The following is a 20900-nucleotide window of genomic DNA, read 5'->3' on the forward strand; positions in this document are numbered from 1 at the left end:
AAGGTTGCCTGTTCAAGTCCAAGCCTCGGAACACAGCAGACAGCGGACTCCTTATCCGTTTCACTCGTTGCTCACATTCTCATTTTCTCACCCTCTCTACTCGCTTTAGTTATAGAACAGAGGTTACAGAATAGAGATCAGGATTTTCCTCTCACACTGGGAGATGTTTATTGTTTTTATCCCCCCCATCCTTTATTATTTCAGGTCTTTCAGTCAGACCCTTTGCTGACAAGTGTAAAAAAATCAATTATATAAAACAAATCTTCCAAATTTGTGAAAACAGTAACTGCAGAGGAAACACCGCTGTGTTAAATAAAATAAGAAACACAAATAAATCAGGCGTGATTAGTGGTTGGTTGGTTTATTAAGGCACGTGATGGACTCGTACAGCACACATCGATATTTACATTCACACTGCTGGTCTTCATTAAAATAAAAAAAACAACACAAAAATAAGAAAAAAGAAATGCATAGATACTATAGACTGCATATAAGCACTCGTGTACAAGTGATCATCAGCTCAGTGATTATCTGCTACAATCCAGACGACGCCGTTGAATATATATCTGTGTAAGTGTGTGGGTACTGAATAAACAATTTGAGCACCAGGCCGCCAGCCAACAGAGGCGGTTAGAGTTAAAGTAAGACCTCAAAAATACCACTAACATAATCAGAATTATGTTATTAAACATAATTCAGATTTTCATGTGTCAATTATCAGTGATACGATTCATCACAATATTCTGCACAACACTCACTGACCCAAACCTAAGGGCAATTTAGAGCTGCCAATCAACCAATCAAAATACAGAACATAACAGTAGCTAACAGCAAAGCCACTTTGATATCTGTATGAAATGTGTTTCTATTGGGCGCTGCAGGCGGATAGCGGCAGTATAAACAAATGCAGGTTCGTTTAAGTATGTTATTGAAGCTGATCTATATTAACCCTGAGTGAGCAGGACTCAACTTTATACTATAGGCGGGACGTGGAACAAATAACATCAAATAAAGTCGTGTGTACATAGAATATAAAAATCATACAAGTCCCCCTGTCCTAATTTACTACAAAGCAGGAAGCCGTCGCAGGGCTAGAGTAGTGATGAGCCTTTGGTAGAACTTGACCAAAAAATACCATTCTGACGTGAGTCAGGCACATTGAGGAACTAAAAATTGGTCCAAAGTATGTGGACACCCCCCTACACCCAAGTATGTGGAAATCAGGTGTTTCAGCCACACCAATTGCTAACTGGGGCATAAAATCCATCATCTAAGATTAATGACGCTTCAACCTTTGTTGCTTTGTTCGATGGAAAGCCGGTTCTGGTCCAAGAAGACCATGGTAAGATTTGACAATCTGATGTGGAAGAAGACATGGACACTTTAAGATGCAGTGTATAATCAGCACCTGACCTTACAAATGACCTTCTGTCAGCAAGTTTTGAGGAAAGCAGGAGAGCAGGTAGAGATCGTTACAGATACTAAGGTGGGTTTAGAACCAATGCACATTATTATAATTTCTAACAAGGTAATAATCAGGTGTCCACATACTTTTGGTAATATTTTGGTATTGCTATATATAAACACTGAATGTTCTGTTTCAAAATGATCTCAAAAAGGTCCAAACATTAATGCATGATTATAATAAACTTTAGCAGATTTAAATATAAAACCACACAGTCTGAGAATCTCGAATATATTTTTAATTACAAATGATATAAAAGTGACTGAAAGACTGAAATCGGATGTGATGGTTTCTAACGGATGACGTGTGTAGGAGCAGCAGATACTGTTTAATAGAGAAGAAACTGGACCTGAGGGGGACTCTAGGTGTGTTGGTGTGTGTGTTGCCCCTCTCACTGGTACCAGGGGGTCTTGCGGACCCAGCGCAGCGTGAATCCGGCATCCGTGCGGATCTTGATGGACGCCGCTTCGGCCTCGCGCACCGTCTCCTTCACCGACTGCATCAGATTCTGAGCGTTGTGCACCAACATCTCCGTCGCCTGCAGAAGGGTGGAGAAAGAGTTCAGATGCTGCGTCCAAGCACAAACGGTAGGTGGGTGGCGTGGTGGCACAGATGAGGACCTGGGTTTAAACCTTACCACTGGCCAATGTCTAAGTTTGTAATTAACATAAATAAATAAGTAAATAAGTAAATGTGCGGGCGAGTTTCCCTGCAATGACCGGGAGCCCCTTCCATAGTTTACTTGTTCCATATGTCAAGAGTTTGGGGTGGTACCGGACCCACTGCAACTCTTCGGTGTGGCACTGCTCTTAAGACCCGGCAGTGGTAGGATCAGAAATAGGGTAAGAACAGATGTTTACCTGTCTGCCACTGGACTGCACTACTGGACTCTTATACCTGGACCATTTGGGCATCCTTATGGACGGGTCAATGTCCTACATTTACCCTAATATGGGTTGCAGTTGGTGCCAAAGCACTACTATTAAAGATTTAGTCCTTGTGTGTTACAGTAGCCGCATTATTCATGGGTTTCGAACACCCGTGTGTGTACGTGTGTGTGTGTGTGTGTAGTAGCTGACCTGCTCCGATTCCTCCTCGCTGATGTTGGTACGTCCCAACATGGTGGCCTTCACCGTGGACAGAATCTTCAGCTGTGTGCTGATAGTGGGGATACGCTCACACACCTAAAACAGGAACAAACAATTCAAAACGGGGGGTAAGAATTTCGTTCAAATCTACATCTTGGGCATTCCACACGTTGGCGTGGGTCGGCGTGCGTACCTGCAGCAGGTTGGTTCTGATCCGTTTATCCGTGCACTGCTTGGCCACCTCCTTGGCGAGTCGCGTCACCTCGTCCGAGGCCTTCGCGATGTCCTTGGCGCACTGGATTAGGGCTCGCTTGTTACCGCTGGCACCACGCACCAACCGAGACATCTCCGCCATCAGCAGGGCCATGCGCTTGGCCGCCCCGATGATGTCGTTACCCTGCGCAAACATGGTCTACGTTAGAGGTCTTGGAACCACGGCGTTCCAGCTCCTACAGATTTCCCATCCTGCCTTTACCAAAGACTTAGGACTGATGACGGACTGGAAAACCAGTCGTTACCAATCGTCTTACCTTACTAGACCACTTGCGGGCCTCGTCGTGGAGCTGGCGAGCTGCCACCATCATGGGTTCGCTGACCATTTCTCCGGCCAGTTGCTCTGGGAACTCCTCATCTTTCTCCTCAGGAGGTGGAGGTCTTGGTGGCGGCACCTCACCCTCAGGCAGGGGGGGCTTCGGTGGGGCACCGTCATCGTTAAGCTGAACAGCAACAAAGGCTCAGAATTAGTGATTAAGCATCAGGAATTATGGGTAGAATGCAAGGAGACGAGCATCTATCTCTTTGACTTACATGCAGCTGCTCGAGGTCTGGAGGAGGAGGAGGGAAGTCGGGTTCCTGAGGCTGGAACGCCTCCCGTACTTTAGCGACTGATGCTAATATGTTATAGCCGGAGTCCATAAATCTTTTCTGCAGATCTGAGAGATCGAGATTTATCTCTTGTATTAAAATACTTATTGATATATTTAATAAATATTATGCATTATTAAAAATTAAGTTCCCCAACACCCTGTAACCCAAACCCTGTGTGTGTGAGATAGCTGTGGATCTGAGTCTTACTTGGGTCCTGGATGTTGTTAGCCACGCTCTTGGCCCCCATCACCATCGGCGATATAGACGAGCTGAGGTTATTAGCTGCCTCCCTCAGGGTTTCTCTGAATTTGGGCTCCTCCGAGTTCTCCACTTCACGTTTCGCAACCAGCACGATGCGGTTGGCTCGACGAGCGATGCTCGTGGCCCCGGCGACCAGCATCTGCGGCTGGTGGTTCATCATGGCCACGTGACATTTCTCCAGGTCGTTCTTGATGGCTTCCTCCGACGCATCCAGCAGAGACTTGGTGTCGATTGCTTCGTCCACCAGAGCTGAGGAAGGGAGGGGGGTGAGAGAGAGAATGATATATATAAATCACGTCACAGTGATACAACAGTGGGTTCGATCCTAGCCTCTGGTCAATGACTGTGAGGTGTTTCTGATGTCTTCTGGTCCTTTATCCAAATTTTGAAACCACCAGAAGGTCTATCTGTCTGTCTAAAACTGCTGTGTAATGCCCTGCCAGTGGTCCAGGGCTGGTTCCCAGTGTTTCTGGGTGACTTTTGTCTTACTTACTGGTCATTTTCTCCACGTTATCGATCCACTGGTTCTTCATGGTCTCGAAGTGCTCATGAGCTGCCTGGTTCCCGGGGTTCTTCAGCATGATCCGAGCAGCAGATACCACCTGCACATACATTCACCATCACATGTCATTTACCACTGAGTGATATAGATGTAGTGATATTTTAGTATAACAAACATGGTGATAGTAAATCAAGCCTAAATGGATGAACCACTAGAACATGATTTTAAACACACACACCTGAGGCGTCAGGTCTCGGGCGGACTTGACGGCGGCGTGGATTCCCTCCACTGTGGTGCGATTGGCTGTTCCGACAGCCGCGGCTTTCTCCGCCGTCGCCCCCAAGCGTGCGGCATGGCTCTCGAAACCCGCCGCTCGCTCCTCAAACACCTGAACCAACAAGAAAAAACAAGGTTCACTCAAAATTTTTGTCTCTTAAATAAGTACACTATGTGGTCCACACTTCCAGATGTCGCAGACTGCTCTAATGTGGGAGGGCTTTCCACAACATGTGAAAGTGTCTGTAGGAATTTGTGCCCATGAAGGTAATTCGTGAGGTCAGGCACTAATGATGGACAAAGAGGTTTGGCCGGCGAGTGATGTTCTGATTTCTTCCTAGGGTTTTTAGAAGCGTTGAGGTCAGGGCTGTATGCAAACCACGTCTTTAATTACTAAAGTGAGAAAGAAAGGGCCTTCCTCAAACTGTTGCCACAATTCAGTGCTCTTACACCTGTGAGCAGTGTGGCTGAAACACTTGAGCTCAATAATAAGGATGGAAGTCCACCAATCTTACCTCCTCTCTGTTGGGCATGCCGTGTGGAGCGGTAGCGGCTACCGCCAGCAGTTTGATGGGAGTCGTGGTGTCGCTGAAGATGTCAGACACTTCCTGTGTCATGGCCTCCTGCATTTTACCCTTCAGATCCTACACACACACACAAATACAAATATCACTACTTTTAACCCGCCTCCAGCCAGACAATGCTTTATTTATTACATTGCACATCCTGCCTAACACTCATGCTGGCTGAGGAGAGCCACAGCCTGGTAGGAGCCTAATAGTGAACACACTGTGCTCTCTGTATTCCTTTAACACTTGTGCTGGCATCTGGACCAGCCAGTAGGTGGCACCGCTTTTTAAAAAGCAGGAGTGAGGGCCACACTAATGGCCACGCACTGGGGTAAACCAAACGTTATCCACTGTAAACATAAGACATGATACTACTGCGCTGCTTCAGTGTGGGCTGCCCACATGGACAGTGTTCTGTGGGTCCGAGTGGCAGTGGGTGAGGGGTGGTGAGGTGTCTACCTTCAGAGCGTTCTGGAGCTGCTGGGCGAGGGCGTGCGCTTTGGGCGAATCGGCTTCTCCGCGGGCGCTCAGTTCGGCCAGCTGGCCCATCAGCTGCTCCACCTGCTCACACTTGCCCAGAAGATCCCCCCTCTGAGAGCCCGGCAGCACGTTAGCAAGGCGTCGCCCCTCGGCAACCAGCCCCCGAATGGCAGCTTGACCTGGACAGAAATGCAAAGTGAATTCAAATTGGTTAATAATTGATTTAGTCATGTCTAGTTCCCTACAGCACTTGTGACCGTCACGTTGAGCACAGGACTCATGCTTTACCACATACGGACGAACGAGGTAGACTTCAGGTAGACTGCATGGTGCAGCGACCCTCAACCGTGAGGTCAGGACCCTACTTGTGGTCAGCTGACTATGAGCTTGTTCGTCCTCTTTTGAGACCATAACAGCCTCCTTGACTTGCTTTGAGAGTGTCTGTGGGAATCTGTGCCCATTTAGGAGCATTCATGAGGTCATGCACTGATGCTGGATGAGAAGGCCTGTTCCAATTCATCCCAAAAGTGTTCAGAGGGTATTAAGGCTTAAGGTGCTGCAGCAGGTACATGTATGTTGTTGTATAAATATACACACCCACTCCTCCGTCCTCCACGGTGGGATTATCGATCCAGCGCTGAGCCTGCTCCATCTTGCCCTCCAGGTGAACGGCGGCTTTGGCCGGCCTGCTGTTGGCCACGGCACGGTTGGTCTTGGACTGCAGGTTCTGCAGAGCCGTGGCGATCTGCTTAGCTAACGCACGAGCCTCGGGGGTGTCACCTTTACCCCTACACACAAATACACACACACACAGATGTGATACTGAAGAACAACACAGGATGGATCACAAGACTATGCTATGCTAGGCCATGCTTTACTCAGGTTACGTACGCTTTGCGGAGTTGGGCCAGTTTGTTGGTCAGCCCTGCGATTTCGCCCATGTTGCGCAGGATGTCGTCATGGTCGCGCGGATCTTCACACATCACCGCGATGTTCTGCGCTTCAGCCAGCAGGGCTTTAATATGCTCCTCCCCCGCAGGACCGGACGCAGGATCAGCCAGCCAGGCCTGTCCACACACATCCATCCAAAACACAGGCGTGATTAGCACTAGTTCCTAATTTATTTACAAATACATGACATTCTCCTCCTTTTTCTCACAATTTAGTCATTTCCAATTCCTCTGTGGCGCGTACACCACCCCCACAACGGCCAGGGATGGCCACAGACTAGCACCCGCTCCCTATGACAGGTGTGTTGAGCAGGACCTCGACCACACACACACACGCAGGTGTCACTGTTGCAGCACCAATGAGAGAAAACCCTACCCGACCCTCCCTTACTTAAACACAGCCTATTGTGTCTGCTGAGCACCCGGCCAGGCCGGTAGCACCGCTCAGACTCTAAATCAAGAGCTTTGGTCTTTGTCTGACATAAAGAGTTGATTGATGATCTGAAACATAGAAGTACTGTATACACGTGTGTGTGTGTGTGTGTGTGTGTGTGGTGCTTTACAGGTGGTACTTAGTCTAAGAAATTGGAAAGGACGTTCTCAAAAATGAAACGTGTGTGTTGCGCATGCTTGTGCGTGCACGTGTGCATGTTCACCTGTGCTGCCTCAGTTTTCTTGGCGAGGGCGTGTTTGGAGTTGGTCATGGCCTCCAGTTTATCTGCTGCGTTCCCCACTTTCATGGAGAGCACATCCAGCCCCTGAGCGACCTGCTGCGCCTTCTGGATCGCCACCGGACTGGTTCCAGATCCCCTGCGGCACACGAAACACAAAGAACGATCGTTTAAGGATGGCGCACGCTCAGATTTCTGGTAGGTTCGAGATCCTGCAGGTTTCTAGGGGGAGTTTGTGATACTGCAGGTCTGAAGATCTGGTTTGAGATGCTGCAGGATTGAGGAGAAGGTTTGACATAGAGAATAATTAGATGAGAGGTTTAAAGGTCTGAGGTTGAAGGTCCTGCAGGTCTAAAGGTTCGAGGCACTAGAGATTTGAACTGGAGGCCTTAAACACTGAAATGGTTTACTGTACAATTTAAATAAGCCTTGTTGTTTGTGTATGTGTGTGTGTTTGTATGTTATTTGCTTTACCTGGAGCGCAGGTCCGAGACCTGGTCCGTGAGCTGACCGAGGGCCTTGGCTGTGTCCAGAATCTCTCTTCTCTCATTGCCTGCACACAACTCACCCACCTTCCCTGCTTCATCCAAAATCTGCCTGACCGCCTGCTCACCGGCTTCTCCTGTAACACACACACACACGGCATGAACACCTGGATTAATGACCACTGTTTTTACAGTGTGTGTGTGTGTGTGTGTGTGTGTGTGTGTGTGTGTACCTGGCTGTGCGTGGGGGTCCCGGAGCCAGTTCTTCGCCTGAGCCATTTTCGAGTCGATCAGAGCCAGAGCTCGTTTCATGGTCTCCGTGTCCTACAGAGAGACGAGAGAACCATCACATTTTTATTGACAGCTTCATCCTGGTCAGGGTTGCAGTCAGTCCAGCGCTACACGTAAACACCGTGCTCCAGGCAGAACTGAACCCACGTCCTAACGTGCATGCCCAAATACTTATGGTGCCCCTAAATAGATTAAATATTATACAAGTGTGTTTTGTTTTTCGAATGGTCCTGCACAACAGCATGGGACATTAGGACCTGGGTTCAAGCCTCATCCCCAGTAAAATTCTGTAACATGTTCCCCCTCATGTTTTTGCCATTTCTGTGAAGGTTTCCTTCCAAAAAAAGAAAACCACAAGCCAAACATGGTCCTGTAGAACCTGTCCATAGAAAAAAATCCAAATGAAGGTAAAGAAGGAGTCAAACCAATTCAGGCACCTAAAAAATTTGAAACTACAGCAAAACTGCCTATATTAGGCCACTTATAGAAGCTTAGTCTGCTAAATAGAAGGGGTTTGGTTCCAACAACCAATCTACCATTGACTGCTGTAGATGATGATCATGGATCGACCACGTACAAGGAGGCAGAGCACAACATCAAAGCTCTTGATGGAACAAGCAAGATGGATCAGAACTCTTCTGTTTTGATTTTGAACAACTTCCCCACCAGGTGGCGCTGTGAACAAATCGTTCATCGTGATGTTCCTGGATTCTATTTTTAAAGTTGGATCGTGAAACGAGGCAGGTAGAGGGTGAAACTCTGCCATCACAAAACCAAAGAATTTAAGGATTTTGTGGTTCCTTAAAAGTAAAGTTCTAACCCAACATCATTTTTTAAATATCTGTCTTGGTTTCCTGTCAGCAAAACATTCCAAGTCTGTGTTCAACCCCTGCAGATCTTCCAGGATCAACAGAGCTTCGGCACACACAGTCCTGAGGTCTGAGTCCACTATATTAGGAAGTGCTTTTATTTCAGTGTGTAGTTTACATCATCGTTATCATCATCTCTCCATCTTTCTACAAGTGAGAAATTTTGATGATGCAGCATCATAATCAAGTGCAATTTAATCCCCAGGGTTTAAGAATGGGATTGTCGTCTATCAATCTCATGGTCAGGTGTCCAAAAACTATTGACCTTATAGAGTAGTCCTATGTTGTATCATCGCCCATTGTGAACGTTGCGTCAGGGTAATTTGAGGCACCTTTGGATTTTGAGGGTACAGATTGTTAACTACTAGCTGGCAGAGGGTTTTGACATCGGAACGTCCGTCACACTGAACCACACAAACACAAACACTTCAATCCAGTGGTTCCAGGTTTCATTCCCCATGCACTGCAAACTCCAGCGTTCCTCCTGATTCAACATCAGCTATTAATACACACTGTGGATCGTTAGTTAGTCACACACAAACACACCTGCTGGCATGTTGCTAAAACTCTGTCTGTACAGCTGTGCACCTGTAACTCTGTCTGAACATCTGTTCTGCTGTAGTGCTATCTGTTTACCTGTCCACCTGTACTGCTATTTGTACATCTGTCCACCTGTACTGGTGTCTGTCCACTAACATCTGTCCACTAATGCCACTGTCTGTACTTGTCTTTATCTTTTTATTCACCTGCCAATACATTTTTACATACCACCTGTGCAGTTATTAACCTGTCTGTACAGCTGTTCATTTACACGTCTATCATATCCATCTTTATTTATCCTACTGACCTGCTTCTCAAACCTATTTCTAAAAAAAATCTAGGATGGTTATGGCTTAGCCATTAAGCTGCTGGTCTACTGATTAGAAGGTTTCAGGTTTTTATCTCCACCAAAGCACACACATCATCACATATCACATCTAAGGTCAACAAAACTGCAGATTCAAAAGTATTAGGAGCACACCATGCTCAGAGAGAGAGCGAGAGAGCGAGAGAGAGAGAGAGAGAGAGAGAGAGAGAGAGAGAGAGAGAGAGAGAGAGAGAGAGCTTACCTTCTACAGGAGAAAAAAAGAATGAAAGGATAAAAAGAGAAAATGAACATTTTAAACAGAACTGTAAAACATAAAAATAATAAAAATACACTCAGAACTGACACATAACACACATACACAAACACACACAGCACTGACACATTTCACACACATACACACAGTACTAACATAATCACACACACACAGCACTGACACACACAGCACTAACACACACCTTGCTGGCCCAGGCGTCCTCGTCCCAGGATGTGAGCTGCAGTACTCGGATGATCTCGTTGATCTCGGCGCTCATCTTCTCCACGGTGAAGTTCCTGTTCTTCAGCGCTTCATCTATTCCTGCACTCTGAGCCGTCTTCGTCGTTACAAAGATCTTTATTCCTGAACACACGCGCAGAGCGTTAATGGGTGTTTGTTTCTAAAACTGTTTCGTTAAAAAGATTAACATCTTAAAAAACATTAGACTTGTAAGTACCTGAGATGAGCACGGGCAGCAGCTCCTTCACCGTCTTCATGGAGTTAACCAACATGACACGATGCTCCTGATGGGTCAGTTCCTGCTGACGCTCATCAATCATCTTCGCCATTTTCGTCATGCCTGAGCAGATACACACACACACACACACACACACACACACACAATTCGTCAGATATAATATATATTATTATTTATTCATCCATTGTCTGTTTTACTACCGCTTTATCATGGTCAGGGTCATGGTGGAAATCATATGAATGTGTGTGTGTGTGTGAGACCTGGTCCAAGGTTCTTGGTGTAGGTGATTAGATCCTCCATGCTCTCCACCACCTCAGCCACGGTCAGGTACTCCAGAATGCCCTTACACACACGGATGATCTTACGCACCTGTGATGGTAAACAACAGACGTATCGAATAATAAAAAGGGATGTCATGTACTTGTATTTAGCATGTTGTATGTGTATGTGTATGTGTGTGTGTGTGTGTGTGTGTGTGTGTGTGTGTGTGTGTACCTCAGCCTCGTCGAAGGTGAGCAGTAGGTCGGAGGTTCCCGATAAAATGCCCCGTGATCCATCGATCAGGTAATCACGAGCTGGAACCGAGTACGGATCGGCCTTCAGCATCTGAGCTGCCTGGACCAGTTTGGTACATGCGTTCTCCACCCTACAGGGGGTCGAAATGGGGGAGGGGGAAGGGCGGAGTTCAGAAAACACAAACAGTGAGCTGGGTTTGAGCTTCATTTACAGATTTCATCAGATGTACAGCATCATATTTCTTGCGTTTGAAGATCCAGCCCACTTTATTACTTCGGTCTTTTCCCACCCAGCAGACTTGATGGTCAATTCTGTCTGCTGCTGGCACTGCCAATTGTGCCCGCTAGATGGCACCAGGGAGTTTACTAAGAGAGAGCACTTCTCTCTTTTTTTTACTAAAAGGATTTGCAGATTTTACTGTGGATGAACCAAGCCGTGCCCCAGAGCTGCCCAGGGCACAAAGCGGCATGCATCTTTAAGAACAGTGTGGCAGTGGACCAGTGGTTTTGTTATCCATGATGGGACTATTAAATTTTTTCAGGGTTGCCAGATCAGATCTAGTTTTAATCCCAACAACACTGCTGCACCTGCTACACGTTCACCAGACTGACACACAGTACCATAACCATAATAGTGTCATTACTGTGCTAAGAATGGTCATCGTGTCAGATGGGGTCCACAGAAGTGTACAGAGCAACCGATGGACTACAGTCAGTAATTGTATACCCACAAAGTTCATCTGTATCAAATGCTCAGTGAGTGTGTGTGTATAATAAAAACACTTAGCGTTCCATTTCTTACTTTATGAAGGCAGGCGGCATGTCTCGTTTCATGATGGCATCCTCTGTGGTCTGCACCGTCTCCTTTCCCACCTGCGCACACACACACACATATTAAAACACAGGTCAGTGCTGGTGTGGTGGGGGGTAAATCTGGAGGTGGATGCAGCTGGTAAGGACAGGTCAGGAATTTAAAGTAATCATCCTGTTACGCCCACAGAAGGCCATGTGTTCAGCGGCATGTGTTTATCTGCTGCGGTAGGGAGAGTGGCCTTGTGCTGTTCTCACACTCTCTGTCAGCACGTCGGCACCGGTGCAGAGGGGTTTGTGTGCCAGGCATAAACACAATCTGGTTTGGCAGTGAGGTCATGGGCATACCAGCCATCTGACACGTTTTATTATCCCTACACACACACACACACCTGAGTTAAACATGTAGGTGCTGTTGTGGTGCTCAGTCAAGGACGAGTTCAGACACGATGACTGTAGTGAGCTCACTTTTCTATGTTTACCCTTTCTGCCCCTCTAAACCAGGGCACATTTCACACCGGGATCTATTAGACGTTGATATGATGGAGGTTCCTCGTCGTTCACGAGTTGAATGAAGCAGATCTGAACAGCATAAAGACCTGATGGACTTTGATAAGAACTAAATCGTTATGGCCAGCTGATAGATCCCAAACAGCAAGGGGTGTCACTGGCAGACGGGGTGAGGACCCACCGACAGTGGTCCGAGAAGGGACGAGCCACCAACAGGTTGCTGGGCGGCCAAGACTCATTGATGCCAGAGGACACGGAGGCTATTTCGTCTGGTATGGACCAACAGAAGCTCAGAAGCTGAACCTACAGAGTTTGAAGGACATCCTGGTACTAGATACAACAGAAGTCCTTCATTTGTCTTGTGGAGTCCATGTCTTGGGGGCTGGTGGGTGTTTTTATTCTTATAGCTGATGGTATATCATGTATATTCTTTCCTGACCCCCTATACTACATAATACCCTTCTACCCCCTGTCTATACCCATCCCTTACCTGCCCTACTGCACAAGATCACACCCATCTTGACATCTTGGCCACATCCATACCTTTCCACAGCAGGTCTGGTGGCTCTGTGTTCAAAGTACTGAACTATTAATCAAAACCACCAACAAGCTGCCACTGTTGGACCCATGAGCAAGGTTACCATACCCTTCTCTGCCTCTCTAAACGAGATTATACCCATCCCTGCCCACCTCCTTTTTTCCACTTTCTAACTACCACCATGCCTCGTCCTAATTAGCACAGAAGACAGCAGCCCAGAATTCACTCTGATGTTAGTTTTGTTGTAGAACGTTCCAAACACACCTTGTTTCCTTTCCTGTGTATAATTCCTTACATTCTTACGGTAAGCAGAGCCAGACGCCAACACCAACACAAACACACTTACTGACAGAGAGACAGAACGCTGGAGGAAAAGTCTCTCCTCGATGTTGTCTTGCAGCGTCTTAGTGACTCAGAGAAGCACGAACACACTTACTGACAGAAAGACAGAACACACGATGACACAGTGATGTAACACAACGGCTATACTGTTACTGACTGACGACTTTAAAGAGGAAGTGGATAAAGGTTGCAGGCAGCTGGAAAGAAGCTGCTGAAGACAGATCATCTGAATCTGCTTAAACAGATGGAGCTTTGTCTGGGTCGTCTTAGTGCCACACACACACACTTACACACTCACATCTTTATATCATCAGTAGCAACTGAAAGGGCTTATAGAGTGGCTTTGTACCACACACACACACACACACATGACCACACTGGTGACTATAGTAGTGAGTATGTAAGTGAGTGTGTGTAATAAGAGTGTGTAGTGAGTGTATGCAGTGAGTGTGTATTGAGTGTGTGTACTAAGTGTGTGTAGTGAATGTGTGTAGTGAGTGTGTGTACTAAGGGTGTATAGTGAGTGTGTCTAGTAAGGGTGTAGTAAGTGTGTTTACTAAGTGTGTGTAGTACGTGTGTGCATTGAATGTGTGTAGTGAGTTTGTACTAAGTGTGTGTACTAATTGTGTGTATTAGTGTGTGTAGTGAGTGTGTGTAGTGAGCAAACAGTACAAAGTACAACACGTACACAGGAAGAACAAATCAGAACAGGAAACGGATCAAAACTCAATCATACAGTCCATATCCAAACACAACCAACACTCACCGGCACCTACTCATTTACCCATCAACCACCACAAGCACCACGCCCAGCGCCACCACACCCACACACATATTACTCATCAGTCTGGTAAACCATTCCACTGTATTCCATCATCTACTGGAGTATAAACATCATCACTCGGTACAGACCTCCTGCACACACACACACACACACACACACACACACACAACATCACATCACTCGGTACAGACCTCCTGCACACACACACACACACACACACACACACAACATTACATTACTCAATACAGACCTCCTGCATCAGCAAATACATACACACGCACACACACATATATACAGCTATACACATACACAGCTACACCACATACATGCACACAACCACACAATACTAACATCACACAAACACACACACACACACTAACAGTAATCATAATAATAATTCTATATTAATAACATCACCATTAACATTAAGGTGGTCGGGTCACGAGCCACAGACCTGGCCGGCCGTCCAAACACACACAGCTGACCGTGTTTGAGGGACAGAAAGTCGTAGATGGATGGATGGATGGATGGATGGATACTTTATTAATCCCGAAGGAAATTAAGGATATATAAATTAAGGATTAATATGGAGCTTTAATTAGAGCTGAGTCTTCAGGAGTCTCCAGGATTGTTCTCACAGGGACTTTGTGTGATTATTAGAAGCTTCTCTCATGCCTTGTGTATGGTGTTGGATATTTTTAGAGATCTAGTCATCTTCTGGTCTCCAGTTTGGAACATTTACATGCAGAAAGGTTCTCAGGGTCTCTGAAGTATTTTGGGTTTGGAGGTTAAAGCTTGTGGTACAGAAACAGTCGGGTGTGGTCTGGGGGATGAAAGATAAAACCAAAACTAGAACTAAAACCAGCTGAGACGGGTTTCTAAACCACACGAGCACCTGCTTCTCCAAATGTGTGTGTGTGTGTATGTGTGGTAATTTGTCATGTTTCATCAGTCCTCGTTGCACCTGCCTGATTTTATTATACAGCTTCCATCCTAGCACACCGTTTCTCACTCAGTCATCCTGAAAACATGAAGAAGCCTTATCGGTACTGATATTAAAAATAGCCAAAGATGACGGTTCCACTTTAATTAACCCTCTGTGCAAAACTTTACCCTGCAGACTCACCCTGAGTGACGCGACTGCCTGTAACAGCATGAGTAACGACCCGGAGCAGAGTGGGTTTGAATAAGCACCTGTGTGTGTAAGTGTTACCCCCCCCCCCATCAGTCTCCACACACACCATCACTCACTCACTCATGTTTTGTCTCTGGTTTTATTTTGCATGGGAAACGTCTGAGCGTTTGTTATACTGCAGGGGATTTACGATGGCGGACCGGGGGACAGACGCCTCTCCCTCGTCTCTGTCTTCCACTAAATTAAGACGTTGTCTCGGTTTCCAGGGAGGCAGGAAAATATTCCTAAACGCAGCGCTGGAAACATGCGATCATTCCTGCGACCTTCCTGAGGAGAAAACCACATGCAACAAGCTCAGAAAGGGAGCGGGACGTGTCCTAAACGTGCACTGAACGTCTACTGGCATGCCGGATCAAACCCCCTTAGTGCATTTAGTGTGACTGAAGTGAGATGAGTGTGTGCAAGAGTGTGTGAAGTTCTGAAAGCCTGACACACACACACCAGATTGTGAAAACACAGTAAGGAAGTGAGCGGATGGGCGTGGCTGCTAAATTGTACCCAGAGGGAAAAAAAAAACAGTCCGATTTTCGACATCCACACAGGCACCATTACAAACCCCGCACACACACACACACACACACACACACACACACACACACACACACACCCACGATTGATCTGTCCATGCTCGACTTCCTGGGTGAAGCTCCAGAGCACAATGCCACCCAGCGAGTCTAAATTTAACCGGGAACAACTGCTGGTGATGAGCACAGGAATAGTGCGGGCACACCGCCTGTCGTTACGGCCCTATTTACAGCCCTCTTAATGCAGCCTCATTTCCTGCGACGAGGACCAGGGTGCTAACGGTCGTATCGCACTCCGAACCCTTTTCCTCCTGTCTGTTCGTAATCAGTCAAAGAACCACACAAAAACAAAATATGGTCAAAAGTATGTGGACACCAATTACACTGCAAACAGCTGGATCAAATCAAATAAATAAAATAACGCTGCCAACTTTCTCAGCCACAGTTTAGCCACTTTGGTGCTTACTGGTATATCCTGGCATTAGTGTTGATGGTGATACTGTGGTGCACTCTGGCAAACAGTAGTGCACTGTGGTATAATGGTAAGGTGGTATACTGGTGTACTCTGGCATACAGTAGTGTATGGTGGCATACTGGTGTACTCTGGCATACAGTAGTACACAATGATGGTATGGTGGTATTCTGTGGTGCACGCTGGAATACAGTAGTGCAGGGTTTTGTCAAACCCTAGGTGGTGACCCTTGGGTGGGTTGCGAGCCAAAAAAAAAAGTCGCAGAGAAAAATAATAATAAATAAATAAACAAATTTCAACAGGCACATAAACATAAAGTGAACTTGTACATGAATGCCCCCTTGTGGAGGCTTTACTTTATATCTTGTAAACCACAGTGGGACCAGATTGCCACTATTTTTATTAATTAAGAATATTTCATTTTGTGGTTTTGTTTTGATGCATTGTTTATGTTGCCTGTGGTGTACTCTGGTATACATTAGTATATGGTGGTGGCACAAAACAGCGTTCAGTAGGAGTACAGTGTTCTAGTGGTGTACTGTGGAGTTCTGTTCTGTATACTGGTGGTGTTCTTTGGAGTTCTGTTCTGTATACTGGTGGTGTACTGAGATTACTACGTCGAGCGATAGTGTTCAATCATGTATAGATGGTGTCGTACTGAGACCACTCTGTTACAGCGCTATAATGTTTACTACGTCCTTGAACGTTCTGTCTATAACCAACTATCTGCCTTTCTTACTCAGAATGACCTCCACGATCCGTACCAGTCTGGTTTCAAGGCAGCGCATTCTACGGAAACAGCACTTGTAGCTGTTACTGAGAAGCTTCATGCAGCCAAAGCAGCCCAACTGTCATCGGTCCTCATTCTTCTTGACCTCTCTGCAGCCTTCGACACAGTTAATCACACCATTCTCCTGTCCACTCTCTCCAACCTTGGAGTAACAGGTTCAGCATGGCAATGGATGGCCTCCTACCTTGAAGGGCGCTCCTACCAAGTGTCATGGAGGGGATCCATATCTCCCCCATGCACTCTCTCAACCGGTGTTCCTCAGGGCTCTGTACTTGGCCCACTTCTTTTCTCTATCTACACCCGCTCTCTGGGTAAGGTCATAGGCTCCCATGGCTTCTCCTACCACTCCTATGCAGATGACACTCAGCTCGTTCTGTCATTTCCTCCTTCAGACACACAAGTCTCGGCTCGCATCTCAGCATGTCTGCGAGATATCTCACAATGGATGTCAGCTCATCATCTAAAACTTAATCCCAGCAAGACAGAGATGTTGCTCATTCCCGGAGATCAGTCTCCAACCCAGGACCTTCTCATTTCTCTTGATGACTCCCAGATCAGACCATCTGATAAGGTAAGAAGTCTTGGTGTTGTTCTAGATAACCAGCTGTCCTTCTCTCCTTATATAGCCAACATGACAAGATCGTGCCGGTTCCTCCTGTACAACATCAGGAAGATTCGACCATTTCTCTCCAGGGAAGCTACCCAGATTCTGGTCCAATCACTTGTAATCTCACGGTTGGACTACTGCAACTCCCTCCTGGCAGGAGCTCCCATGTCCACTATTAAACCCTTGCAGCTCATTCAAAATGCAGCTGCCCGTCTGGTTTTTAACCAGCCCAAACACTGCCACATCACCCCACTGCTGCCACATCATCACCCCACTGCTGCCTCATCATCACCCCACTGCTGCGTTCTCTTCACTGGCTTCCTGTAGCTGCACACATTCAGTTTAAAACACTGATGCTCGCCTACAAAGCCAAAAATGGACCAGCCCCAAGCTACCTTCGTGGTCTAATCAAACCCCGCTCTGTACCACGCAACCTCCGAGCCACCAGTCTCACTCGACTTGAGCCTCCACCCAGGACTAAAGGAAGACGAGCATCAAGGCTCTTCTCTGTTCTAGCACCCAAGTGGTGGAACGAGCTTCCTCTGTCTGTCCGAACATCTGAGTCTCTTGCTGTCTTTAAAAAACGATTAAAAACCTTCATCACCTCTTTACTAAGCACTTCAGCTGACTTGTACTTATTTTACTAACACTTTTCTTCCATCCAAAAAACAAAACAAAAAACAAAACACTTTGTTCAGGTTTCAGCAGATTTGTGTTCTTTGACTGTTGTTTACTAAAACTTGAGAAATGAAATGTTTACTATGGAAGCACTTCTGTAAGTCGCTCTGGATAAGAGCGTCTGCTAAATGCAGAAAATGTAAATGTAAATAATGTAGGTGTTAGATGGTTGCATGTGTGTTACATGGCTGCTCTCACGTACTGTGGTGTACACATCAACTTAAAAAAGGAAACAATTGCAGGTCATTTTTAGCAAATCAGTCTGATGTGAGTTTGAGTTCTTCTTGATGTGTTTCACTGTTACTAAATCAATAACACTACCTCAAAAGTCGAGTCATACAACTTCTGCAATCTTCCACCATAACGTCACTTCAAGTGTTTGTGGTTTCTGGTTATTAAGAGGTTTCGGATGAGTTCCATCTTCTCTAGAAGCAGCAGCACTGCAGTGCTGAACTTAACCAATTTTAATTTTATTTAAACGTTAGCGTATCATTTTTACACATACAGATATCAGAATATCTTCCAGCACAGACACCGATTTGATACCGACATCCTCAAACTCGCTTCTCAAAATCTAGACCAGGCCGCTGAGCAAGATGATGGAAAAAATTATCACAGATCATCTACAGCTGTGTTCACAAGTTTACATACACTTACGATACAGATGTGGGATTTAATGACTTTAGCAACTGTTCATTCATTCAAAAAATCTCCCAACATCAACATGGATGATGAATGGTGGTGTAGAAAGTCTTATAATGTTTTTAACTTTATTTCATGGCCTCTCATTCCTTATTACTGATCTTGACTGACTCACTGCTGACCTCTCCACACTCATATAAATAGGCCTAGTTTGCCTAAACAGTAGTATCTCGCTACAGACAGAACCGAAACCCAAACCATCACCGTATGAAGATGGAGAAAACAGGTCTGGTATAAATTATGAATTACAAAGCTGCTGGAACATGAACGTCGACAGTCAAGCAAGCGCTGAACTGTGTGCAGAGGCTGATGTGTAAGAAAAAAGCCTGGTGATCGCAAGACTGGAAAACTAAATCAGGTTTCTGATGGGTAATGTAATTACGAGTAATAGTGTTACACAGTTCCCTGCACTGTACTGGCACCCCTGGTAAGAGCCTGAACCAGGATGGTGAGGGTATATATTATTATAGAGTGTAAAAAGTATAAACACTCACTTGGACCAGGTTGGTAAAAAGTATATATTATTATACAGTGTATATATTAAGCATATACACCCACCTGGACCAGGATGGTGAGGGTATATATTATTGTAGAGTGTATGTAATAATATACAGTGGATATTATAAGTATTGACACTCACCCGGACCCAGATGGTAAGGGTATATATAGATTTTAAGTGTATATAAAAAGTATTTACACCCACCTGGACCAGGTTGGTGATGGTATATATTATTATGGAGTGTATATATTAAGTATCTTCATTCACCCAGACCAGGATGGTAAGGGTATATATTATTATAGAGTGTATAAAATAAGTATCTACACTATCACAGACCAGGATGGTGAAGGTATATATTATTATACAGTGTATATAATAAGTATCTACACTCACCCGGACCAGGACAGTGAGAGTATATATTATTTTAGAGTGTATATAATAATATTCAGTGGATATAATAAGTATTGACACCCACCCGGACCAGGATAGTGAGAGTATATATTAGTTTAGAGTGTATATAATAATATGCAGTGGATATAAGAAAATATCTACATTTACCCGGACCAGTTTGGACCAGGATGGTGAGGGTATATATTATTATAGAGTGGATATAAAAAGTATCTACACTCACATGGACCAGGATGGTGAGAGTATATATTATTATAGAGTGTATATAATAATATACAGTGGATATTAGAAGTATCTCCACTCACCGGGACCAGGATGGTGAGAGTATATATTATTATAGAGTGTATATAATAATATACAGTGGATATTAGAAGTATCTCCACTCACCCGGACCAGGCTGGTGAGAGTATATATTATTATAGAGTGTATATAATAATATACAGTGGATATTAGAAGTATCTCCACTCACCCGGACCAGGATGGTGAGAGTATATATTATTATAGAGTGTATATAATAATATACAGTGGATATTAGAAGTATCTCCACTCACCCGGACCAGGATGGTGAGAGTATATATTATTATAGAGTGTATATAATAATATACAGTGGATATTAGAAGTATCTCCACTCACCCGGACCAGGATGGTGAGAGTATATATTATTATAGAGTGTATATAATAATATACAGTGGATATTAGAAGTATCTCCACTCACCCGGACCAGGTTGGTGACGGCAGACTGCACGGCCGCTACAGGAGCGCACAGATCTGGGATGGCTTTACCGTCTACCTCGCCCTCCTCATGCATGATGACCAGGTGGGAGATCTGCTGGGCCACCGGCTCCAGAATGCTCTCGATGGTTTTGGTGTGAAACACCGGCATGCTGAGCTGCTGATGTTCCTCCTGCACGACACCAAAACTTTCAGTGGTTTTGTGGGTTTTTTTCCCCTAAAGTTTCAGCGCTGCTGGAGGTTCAACTGTTCCACTGTTCTCCACTGAGATCAGCTCAGCATGTACCTCCTTCAGGACCTGTCCCAATCCACCCTCACTACATCCCATCACTACAGAGCACAACTAGTGCAGGAAAACAACATGAAACTGAACTAGAACCTTTATTCATTTATTCACATCCAACTAACTCGCAGCTAGGTG

General features: G+C 45.5%; 1 protein-coding gene across 1 annotated transcript; it reads right to left on the minus strand.

The window, feature by feature from the left end:
• Positions 1 to 345: 345 nt before the first annotated feature.
• On the minus strand, positions 346 to 20705 carry LOC134321143 (vinculin-like). Its single transcript, XM_063002720.1, has 21 exons — positions 20463 to 20705; positions 11691 to 11761; positions 10869 to 11019; positions 10634 to 10742; positions 10353 to 10475; positions 10098 to 10258; positions 7848 to 7938; positions 7604 to 7751; positions 7115 to 7268; positions 6400 to 6575; positions 6106 to 6296; positions 5488 to 5687; positions 4975 to 5103; positions 4422 to 4571; positions 4175 to 4283; positions 3628 to 3930; positions 3361 to 3485; positions 3084 to 3269; positions 2747 to 2950; positions 2545 to 2649; positions 346 to 2003 (listed from the first exon to the last, which is right to left on the minus strand). Exons 1-21 carry the CDS (start codon positions 20628 to 20630, stop codon positions 1857 to 1859), a joined length of 3201 nt encoding a protein of 1066 aa, XP_062858790.1. The 5' UTR covers positions 20631 to 20705; the 3' UTR covers positions 346 to 1856.
• Between the last annotated feature and the right edge of the window lie 195 nt (positions 20706 to 20900).

Source organism: Trichomycterus rosablanca, chromosome 10 (assembly GCF_030014385.1).
Source record: "Trichomycterus rosablanca isolate fTriRos1 chromosome 10, fTriRos1.hap1, whole genome shotgun sequence".
Taxonomy (NCBI): Eukaryota; Metazoa; Chordata; class Actinopteri; order Siluriformes; family Trichomycteridae; genus Trichomycterus; species Trichomycterus rosablanca.

Bases quoted from the DNA above. Each gene is read 5' to 3' on its own strand.
- LOC134321143 (XM_063002720.1), bottom strand. From the start codon at position 20,630: ATGCCGGTGTTTCACACCAAAACCATCGAGAGCATTCTGGAGCCGGTG. The intron at 7,939-10,097 runs GTGTGTGTTAGT...GTCTCTCTGTAG, and splicing joins AGGACGCCTGGGCCAGCAAG to GACACGGAGACCATGAAACG. The intron at 6,576-7,114 runs GTGAACATGCAC...GTGTGTGGACAG, and splicing joins AGAAAACTGAGGCAGCACAG to GCCTGGCTGGCTGATCCTGC.